At 41.3% G+C, this 10,469-nt stretch overlaps 1 protein-coding gene across 2 annotated transcripts in view; it reads left to right on the forward strand.

The window, feature by feature from the left end:
- The window catches only part of gcm2 (glial cells missing transcription factor 2), a 12,675-nt gene extending 3,604 nt beyond the window's left edge, over nucleotides 1–9,071 (forward strand). Inside the window, exons 2-8 of one of the 2 annotated variants that reach the window (XM_044339941.1) lie at nucleotides 1,229–1,292; nucleotides 3,415–3,603; nucleotides 4,622–4,734; nucleotides 4,859–4,984; nucleotides 5,863–6,119; nucleotides 6,211–6,454; nucleotides 8,049–9,071. In XM_044339941.1, the coding sequence (XP_044195876.1) occupies nucleotides 1,229–1,292; nucleotides 3,415–3,603; nucleotides 4,622–4,734; nucleotides 4,859–4,984; nucleotides 5,863–6,119; nucleotides 6,211–6,454; nucleotides 8,049–8,363 (1,308 nt within the window). In that variant the 3' untranslated portion in view covers nucleotides 8,364–9,071. Of the gene's footprint in view, nucleotides 1–1,228; nucleotides 1,293–3,414; nucleotides 3,604–4,621; nucleotides 4,735–4,858; nucleotides 4,985–5,862; nucleotides 6,120–6,210; nucleotides 6,455–6,642; nucleotides 6,866–8,048 lie in introns of those variants that run through there. The other variant, XM_044339942.1, reaches the window with a different exon arrangement.
- The last annotated feature ends 1,398 nt before the right edge of the window (nucleotides 9,072–10,469 follow it).

Here is a 10,469-nt window from a genome sequence, read left to right on the forward strand (position 1 = left end):
GTGTGTGTGTTTGTTATGTTTCATTAAAGCTCCAGTTTAGAGGAGCAGAAACAGCGGCCCTCAGGACCTACAGGAGCCACAGCTTTCACACCGTTCACTGCTGCTGAACATGAACGCAAACCAGACGCAACAGCTTCCTGTCAACGAGTCACATCATTACATATAACCTGATCAGGATCAATAATATGTCCTGTCAATTACATATAACCTGATCAGGATCAATAATATGTCCTGTCAATTACATATAACCTGATCAGGATCAATAATATGTCCTGTCAATTACATATAACCTGATCAGGATCAATAATATGTCCTGCCAGTTACATATAACCTGATCAGGATCAATAATATGTCCTGTCAATTACATATAACCTGATCAGGATCAATAATATGTCCTGTCAGTTACATATAACCTGATCAGGATCAATAATATGTCCTGTCAATTACATATAACCTGATCAGGATCAATAATATGTCCTGTCAGTTACATATAACCTGATCAGGATCAATAATATGATCAATAATGTAATATGAATATTTAATCTGCTGCTGAGCAACAAACAAACATTTGCAGTCGGATAATAAACGTTTAAATCTGATTATTTCAGTTCTGCACAAACTAACCATAAAAACCACTGAAAGCTCTGGGAGAAAAACCCGTAAGTGGCTCTTGAGTTGCCATGGTGACGAACAGCTGAACTCAGTCAGTCTGTATTATTTAGATCTGAAGAGATGATCAATCATCAATAATAACCAGCGGATTAACAGTTAATACATGTTTATAATGTAGTTATAAGCAGATAAAAGGACGTTTAACTGTTGATTGTTTTATTGATTTAAAGGTTGATTAAAGTGAACATCTCAACGTCTTCTGTCTCTTATATAAAACTCATTTCACTGGAGAAACATAAAAAGGAAACATTTGTAATCAACATATCTGTGAAGTCATAGAATGATCAGAGCTGATCAATAATCAAACCTGATTCTTGCAGGATTATTACAGAAATGTTTCTTTTCTGCTCGTTAGAAAACAATAATCACACAGGAGACACATTTATTCAATAACTGATCAGTTCAATAAATCAATCAGATGTGAAGTGTTTGAAGTGTTTATTAATGTTCAGTATTGATTATAATCTGATTATCTGAGGTTTTTAGCAAACACTTTCTGACACTTTTTCTCTGAAACATCAACGAGAAGATGAATCATTTCATTAAATGTCTGCAGGACACGAAGCAGTTCGACCCGTTCCAGGAGTGGACCGACGGCTACGTCCGCTACATCTACAGCGGTGAGTCACATGGTTACAGATGTTTCTGATTGGTTCCCTGCAGGGATCAATACTGAGTCCACATGTTCAAACTCTTCACACAGAAAACATTCAGTGACTGCAGCCTTCAAACACAAACAAGCAACAAAACACTTGACATGTTTACATCTTCACTTCCAAACTCTTCAGTTTATGTTCAAACACTAACATGTATTCATACTGAGATACATCTATATTCAAACAAAACACAAGACCAAAGCTTCCTGCTGCATTTCTATGACTCGTTCCTGTAGATACACTGTAGTATGTTCTATAGAGAGCTACACATCTGACTGTATTTACACAATATACACATTTATACACTATCAACCATTAAACTACATAAACACAATATACACATTTATACACTATCAACCATTAAACTACATAAACACAATATACACATTTATACACTATCAACCATTAAACTACATCAACACAATATACACATTTATACACTATCAACCATTAAACTACATATAAACACAATATACACATTTATATACTATCAACTATTAAACTACATAAACACAATATACACATTTATACACTATCAACCATTAAACTATATAAACACAATAAAACAGTGATGTAATTAAAGCTGTAAGCAGCGTTGGTCGGGACCTCGCACTCTGGCCCGTCGGGATCAGATCATTTTGCTTTTTAAAAATGAGGGATATTTCTTATAAGTGTGGTGTGCTTTTATTTTGAAAGTTTGATTGACATGTGTACTGTCAGGTGTGTAGAGACAATAAGTAACTGCAGCTGGACACAGAAAAATACTCATATATTTGAATGGAGAGTGTGAACGAACACACAGCTTTTTGAACATTTACTGCTTCCACATAGTTTTAGATACAAACTTCATTTGAACTTTAAATGAGTCACGAGACTTTGACCTACAAATCTTGAATTTACATGTTTTTTCTATCTTTTATTGTTTTTGAGATATTAGAGTGTGAGTTTTAAAGTCTTTTCTTGCTCCTCCTGTGATTTTATAATGAGTGTGTATTGCGGAATGTTTCGAAGCACTGAGGGAGTGACATCACCAGGAGCAATTGGAGAGGAGGATTTTAGAGTACGCTTCTTGTGAAATATCCTCATAAATCCCATTACTTTGGCCAAATCTTACATCAAAAATCATATTTTAGTAGGAAATTTTGTTGCGATTCCATTGATACAGGTTTGAAAGTGGTCAGACTTATAGTTTAGATGTCAGAAGCCTCTGTTTGACACAAAGTTCATCCCCATAGATTGCCTCCCCATTGGTTTACATTGTAAGGGTGATGTGGCACTGCAACTTTCAGGGCTTATTAAATCCAAACCATTCTAGTTATTACAAAGTTTTTAACAACTTCTTTTTAGCACAGTGTCATAAGTCATGTATTAAAGTTTGAAGCTGATACCATTAAAGCCCTCGGAGGAGATAGCGTTTGTTAGGGGTCCAAAATCGGAGCAAAGTCTTACTTTGAAAGGCTGATTGTGGACTTCCTGTTGGATTTGGGTCAGGGGTGTCTTGATGAGACGAATAATTGAGTTTTGGTTTGAACTCTCTACGACATTCCTACGGGCCGTGGCGGCCATTTTAGTTACATAGGTGGCGCTAGAGAGCACATTTTGGCACTTTAGGGGTTAATTTTTATATTTTATCTAATATTTCACCAGACCTGATGTGCGTGCCAAATTTGGTGAGTTTTTGAGCATGTTTAGGGGGTCAAAGTTAGGGTTTAAGTGGCGTAATAATAAAGAAAGAAAGAAAGAAAGAAAGAAAGAAAGAAAGAAAGAAAGAAAGAAAGAAAGGAACACACGAAAAACAACAGGGTCCTCGCCCTTAGGCGGTTTTACAGTAGTCCTCTGCCTTTTGGGCTCAGTCCCTAATAAAGATCCTCATGTGCTGCCTGTTGTGTTTTTAGCTCAGTGTGTCTGATTGACACATGTGTTGTTGTGTTTGTGTGTAAAATGAATCAGTTTGTTGGTAAAGTTCAACATGTGACTCAGAGTTGAACTGAGCAGAGAATCAATTGGAAAATATCCAAGCACAATGTAATCTGATGATTTTATGTCATATATGGTGTAATTGTTCTATGATGTTGTCTTGGTGCAGCTGAGGATAAGAACGCTCAGAGACACCTCTCCGGCTGGGCCATGAGGAACACCAACAACCACAACTGTCAGATCCTGAAGAAGTCGTGTCTGGGTGTGGTGGTGTGTTCTCGAGGCTGCTCGCTGCCTGACGGCTCCAGACTGCAGCTCCGCCCCGCCATCTGCGACAAGGCCCGGCAGAAACAGCAGAGTAAGAACCAGAGCCAGAACCAGAACCAGAACCAGACTGTTTCCAGGGTCCTGGACTACAAAGTCAGATTAGTAGCTCAGGTTTTCAGATATCATGAAGCTGGTTCGCTTTTAACCAGGATACATCACCATGGTAACTGATGAACAGCTTAAGTTCAGAGGAGCAACACCCCGACCACTGACCAATCAGATCACTGGAAATAAAGCGTCATCATTCCTACAGGATCCCGACATGGACAAAAGTCCTGAGTTACAATAAAGTGACTTTTAAAAGAGATCAATATATATTTTTATAGATCAGTAGAAACATTTTATTTTCCCATGTTTCTGGTTTTAAATCAGAGCTTCTAACAAACGGAGATCGTTTACGACACTAAACACATATTTTAATAGTTTAATAATGATTTTACTCTCTGATTCATGGCTGCAGTCAGAACATCAGACAACTGCAGATAAACACCAGAGATCAATAATCCTCACTGTTAATTGGCTCCATGATTATAAATCATCAGTCATTAACTACTTTTACACTCTTTGCTTCAGCAGCAGAAACAGTCTGACGTTACTTTAAGTTTGTTATGTGACATATTCAGATGGTTTGTAAACAGTGAAAATATTCCCTCTATACTTCAGTCATATAGAATAATTCCTACATGGATTTGATTTATTTATGATTTCTAGTGTTTGTTGTATGATTACAGGCTCGTTTACATTCACTTGGTTGAATCTGCAGGTTCTTGGTTTCACTGTTTCATCTCATCTCATATGAAGAACTTCATTCATGGTTCTGATGATGTCGCTCGTAATTAACGACCCGTCTCTTTCACATGAACGCACTTGTAGCTGTTAAACCAGAGTTACTGAGCTGGTTGGTAACAGCTTCATAGTTCTGGTTCTGGACGGACAATGTGAGGCTCAGTGAAGCCAGATAACCAAACAGAGTCAGACTTAGTTGAACTTGTGTGGTATTTCGGGTCCCAGGTGTGGTCGTCCTCACCTGTCTGGATTCTGTGTTTCAGAGAAGCTGTGTCCGAGCTGTAACGGTGGTCTGGAGCTGCTGCCGTGTCGTGGCCACAGCGGGTACCCCGTCACCAACTTTTGGAGGGTCGATGGGAAGGCCATCTTCTTCCAGGTGACACCCCCACCCCCTCCGCCCCATAGACCAGTCTCTACTGGTCTAAACCTGTTGCTGATCTTGTTTATGGTGTTATTCACATGAGTATTTACTGTTGTTGTTTGTTGTTGTGGTCTTCCAGGCTAAAGGGGTCCACGATCATCCCAGACCAGAGTCCAAGTCTGAGACTGAAGCCAGAAGAAGTTCTGTGAAGAGACGAGTCAGCTCGCCACCGTTCCCTCCCAAGAGACGACTCATCGAAACACAGGTGGACAACAACAACTACAAACACAACAACTACAAACACAACAACTACAAACACAACAACTACAAACACAACAACTACAAACACAACTACAAACACAACAACTACAAACACAACAACTACAAACACAACAACTACAAACACAACTACAAACACAACAACTACAAACACAACAACTACAAACACAACAACTACAAACACAACTACAAACACAACAACTACAAACACAACAAGTACGAACTGTTCAATCAGTGCATCAATCACATCATGAGTGATGGAGATAATTATTCATTGATCTTATGTGTCTGAAGCTTCATACAGATTTAAACTGAGATTACAGATGATGTGCCACAAACATTTCAGGTGATTGATCTGCTCTGATAACCAGCAGGTGATTGATTGATGTGATCAGAGTATCAGAGTTATAACAGAAGAACATGAGCGGTTTGATTCTGAGCTGAGGATAATTTCACGCTGTGGAATATCTGAATGTGAGAAAGAAACGACTGATGCACATAACAGCAGTAATGTTGTTAAAGAAAGTCCTGAGTCACAAACTAACATCCAAACTAACAGTAAAGCTCCACTAATGAACGATCAATACAAGCTTTGATACGACTGAATGAACGAGGACATGAAACTCTGTAAGAGACAGCGACAAACTCAAAGACCTGTGAGCGAGCAGGTTAACTTCACAGTTACCATGGCGACTGACCCAGAGTTTAAGTTACCATGGCGACTGACCCAGAGTTTAAGTTACCTCTTTCTGGAACTGAAAACTCAGAGTTTCCTTCATCTCGGGGTTAAACTCTTTGCACTAAACCAGCTTTCTGGAACAGATCATTAATGTTTTTTGTTTATTGTTTGTTTGTTTACTTCAGGCTCTGGGCCCCGCCCTGCTCTCCTGCGTCGAGCCGGCAGACCGGATCTCTTTCATTGAGCCGAACTTCCCGCAGCATTACCCAGCATTCCAGAGCCCAGACCCCTACTACAACCCCCACAATCCACTAGGGGAGGCCCCGCCCACACTGCAGAAACCAGCCAATCCCAGGCTCTACATGGGCCGGCCCGGCTACGAGTTCCAAGGATACCTGACCTCGCCGTCGTATCCCGTGACCTCTGACCTCTGTGACCCCAGGTCAGCCTCCAACACTCCAGACCAGATCCCGTAATGTAAACCACATACTGACAGTGTAAACAGGTCTAATCCATGTCTTGTTTGTATGCAGGGTGGCTCCAGTCCTCGGCCCCTCCTCTTCCTCCTCTTCGGCGTCAGTTCCTCTCTCCTCCTCCTCCTCTTCCTCATTTGACCCCCAGACGAAGCCTCCTCCGGGCTGGAAGGAGCTGCTGAAGAGCTCCGCCCCCTACGGTGACAACCACCACTACTACAGCACTGAGTATCCCTGCCGTTACCCCAGCAACGCCCCAGGGTCCCCCGCAGCACTGCAGACCATCATCACTACAACAACCAAGGTGAGTAGAGTTCGTCAGGACTGTCCAACTGGACTAATCACATGACCGAGGTCTGCGAGCCAATGAGAACAGAGTAGAGTAGTGAGCAGCATCATCTCTTTAAATGCAGTTTATAGTTTCTGCATCTATGTGGTCACAAGAGTACATTTGGTCCAAACATGTTTGAACACCTGATGTTGTATAAACAGAACTGTGTGCAGACTCCAGGAGGGAGGTGGGAAAACTGTGACACTCCTCCCACCTGGGACCCCGGCTCTCTTCTTATTGGCTGGCAGACGTGAGGTCCCCTCATGTACAGCCTGCAGTTGGTCCCTTTGGATGGTAAATCTGCTTCTGTTATCGTTGTAAACTAAATATGTGCTACAGTAGAAACTTGGTACGTGTAGCAACAGTAACTAAGGGTGGTGTAACTGTATAATGTATATTCATCCCGAACTGTTTGGTATAGGATGTTTGTTTCGGTTCACTCCATGAGCCAGTCAAAATAGTTTCATAATTTCATAATTTGCACCGACAGGCAGAACAATAATTCTAGAGCACAAGTTTCACCCAGAACATTTTCACAGGGCACCACTTAGCTGTAGTGTGCTCATGGATGTATGCTAGCCAGCTTAGCCAAGTTACCCTGGTTACCCTGGTTACCTAAGCCCCCAGGAAGTGTGCTGGGCTTTGAAGCCAATTTGACATAGTGGGCAAACTGTGTAATTACAAATTCTGGGTCCAACAGGGTTCCAAAAAGCATTTTTCAATAATGTGAAAAGCAGCAGCTGTAAAACAGTGGATTAAGTTTTTTGAGCAACACAACCTGTGAAATGACTTGTTTCAACATCAGAATTTGATTGATTCAGTCTGATAACATTAAGAAAGTCTAAAAGAGCTGCACGATTAAATTATTTTATCCCCATTCAAGTTAGCAGACAGTCAACTGGGAGTTAGCCTTAGTTTACACGTTGCTTTTTTTAGTTGCTTTTTTGGCTTCAAGCACCACTGAGCAGCTTTCATAGGAATGAATGGGGCCCCGCCTCCCATGCTGTATCCAGTTCTTCTTTATACATCCATGTGGTTACCTTGGTTACCGTGGTTACCCTGCTCATGTAGTGTTGCTGCCGTCAGAATGACAAACAAGAGCTGGACAATCATCCCATGACACTGGCCGAGTGCAACACTATTATTAAAATATACTCCGTTTTCCCCCTCCGTCTCTGTGACGGTGGTCTCCCTCCCCTCTCTGTAACGGTTGACCCCTCCCCTCTCTGGGATGGTGGACCCTTCCCCTCTATGTGACGGTGGTCTCCCTCCCCTCTCTATGTGACGGTGGTCTCCCTCCCCTCTCTGTGACGGTCCATCCCTCCCCTCTCTGGGATGGTGGACCCTTCCCCTCTATGTGACGGTGGTCTCCCTCCCCTCTATGTGACGGTCGACCCCTCCCCTCTCTGTGACGGTCCATCCCCTCTTTGTTTTTTCTGCTCTACTGGAAACGTACAAAGCAGTATTTTGTATTTTGTGTACCGTTACACCGCTATGAATTGGGGGGGTGGAAGTTAACCCATTCTATCTCTGTCACATTAACAGCAGCACTGATCCTCCTCCTCAGGTCTCCTACCAGCCCTGTCCTAAACCTCCAGCGGCACTCCCCTCCTACCAGTCGTGTCCCAAACCTCCAGCCGGCCTCCCAGCCTACCAGCCCTGCGCTCCTCCCAAACCTCCAGGCCTCCCCGGCTGCTCCTCCCTGCTGGACGATGCCTCCTCCTCCTCATACTCCACGGAGGTGAAGGTGACGGAGGAGTCAGGTGGTGTCATCAAGTCTCTGTCTTTTCAGCCTGAACCTCTGCAGACCAAAACAGAGCGAAGCGACGGCTACGACTACCGCTACACCTACCCCAACACGTATCGCTATGACGACTACTGATGCAGCACTACCTCTGCCACCATTTCTGCAACTGCTGTTACCACGACTACTGCCGCTGCCAAAATCAGATACTGTATCTCCCCTCGCACAAGAACTTCTGAATGCTAACTGCAACATAAGTACAGCTGCGACTGGACGGTTCAGGAGTTGAGAGGATGCTGATCATCGGGACAAAACCCAAACTGAACCAGAACTTTTCACTGAGTTCACATCCCCTGCACTCCTCTAGCGCCCCTTCAGGAACAAAAAGTCAAAACTTTGTACACCAGATGTCTCAAGTATCAAATCAAATCAAATTTTCAAACACAGATCTCAAAAAGCAGGATTCTCAACACAAGGTCCACTTACTTTCTGTTTCCAGAGCTATCAACCACATCTCGTGGGTCTTTTTCAGCGAGCAGAGATAGAGTCACTGAGATGGTTCAGTTTGTCGTCATATGACTGAAGAATTTCAGTCATGTGATAACAGGCGGTCGAAGAATGATAACAAAATTGAACCGCCCCCGCTGACCACATGGCAACTTTGTCTGCTGAGGAAGGCCATGAGATGTGGTTGAAAGCTTCAGAAACAAGAAAGTTGGATCTTGTGATGAAAATTTTTGGCCAAATTGCTGAATGAAGCTTGAAGCCCAGGATTCTGTTATTTAGAGATCATTAGAGCTGCAATGATTAGTCTATTAATTGATTAGTTGCCGACTATTAAATCAATTGCCAACTATTTTAAAAATTGATAAATTGTTTTGAGTCACTTTTTAAGAAAAAAAAGCTCTAAATTCTCTGATTCCAGCTTCTTAAATGTGAGTGTTTTTTGGTTTCTTTAATCTCTGTGACAGTAAACTGAATATCTTTGAGTTGTAAAACAAGACAAGGATGTCATCTTGGACTGAAGAGAACACTGATCCACATTTTCACCATTTTCTGACATTTTATGGCCCAAACAACTAATCAGTTAATCCAGAAAATAATCTACAGATTAATCAATAATGAAAATAATCATTAGTTGCGGCCCTAGAGATCATGTTAAGCCATAAATGACCTCAGAGAGAACAGGTTTATATGAGAGACACGTCGTTATTTCTCATTTCTCCTGTTTTATATTTGATCATATTTCAGTTAGAAGCCTCCCTGTTTTCTGATCACATTCAGTATAATGTTCATTTCTGCTTCTACTTTGCAGTTTTTTTGATTGCTTGTAAAGTTACCGTCAGTTAAATTGTTAAACACTTCCTGTAAATGTTTCAGCAACACATCAATTTCCATCTTTGCATCAACTTCAACCTGCAACCAGTAAATATGGATGAAATGTTTTCTTAATAGTGGAAAAAAACAGCAAAGTAGAACCGTCTGCAGCTCTGTAATGAATGAGAACATTATTGTTGTTACTCAGAGAAAGTGTTATAGCACAGGTGAGCATGACATGACTCTGTTGTCGGATTTTATACTGAATTAATCCTGTGACACATTATAGTACATAAATAGTACGTAAATACACTGCCCTCAATGTTTTGACCGGGGCCTTTATTTAAGAATTTACAGTATTTGATTAAAGATCACTAATTGTTTTTGTCACCTAAAATCTGAGATTGAATGTTTGCAGCTTTTTCAGTGAACACTGGACACTTGTGACAGATACTGAACTGTTCTTAACTAAATTAGCCGCAAATAAATTAAAACTACTAAATATTTGATCAATGTCCCTGCTTTGAGAAATGATAAAGAGCCTGTGGGAGTTATCAGCATGGATATTTCTGTCATTTGTGTTATTTATTGAATCGGTTGTGTTCTGATTGGACGACTACAGTACGAACTGGACTGGAAGAACAAACTAAATGATGATATTGACTGAAGCGATCTGTGAGACGTTTAAATGTTTCACATTAAAGAAACTGTTGTACAGACTTTTTGTTTTCTGTTTGATTTCCTGTCACATTAGAAGCTTCTGGAGTTGTTGCATTTGTGTCAGGCTGAACTTGTCCTGGATCGTTGTTCTGAAACATCTGATTGTAAATTTCCCAACATGTTGGACTGTTAGCCTGCGATCTAACCTGAAAGCTACGTAACGTTAGCTTCTAACTAACAAATCTGAGTTACTCAATAACCAAAGTT

Source organism: Thunnus albacares, chromosome 21, assembly GCF_914725855.1.
Source record: "Thunnus albacares chromosome 21, fThuAlb1.1, whole genome shotgun sequence".
NCBI lineage: Eukaryota > Metazoa > Chordata > Actinopteri > Scombriformes > Scombridae > Thunnus > Thunnus albacares.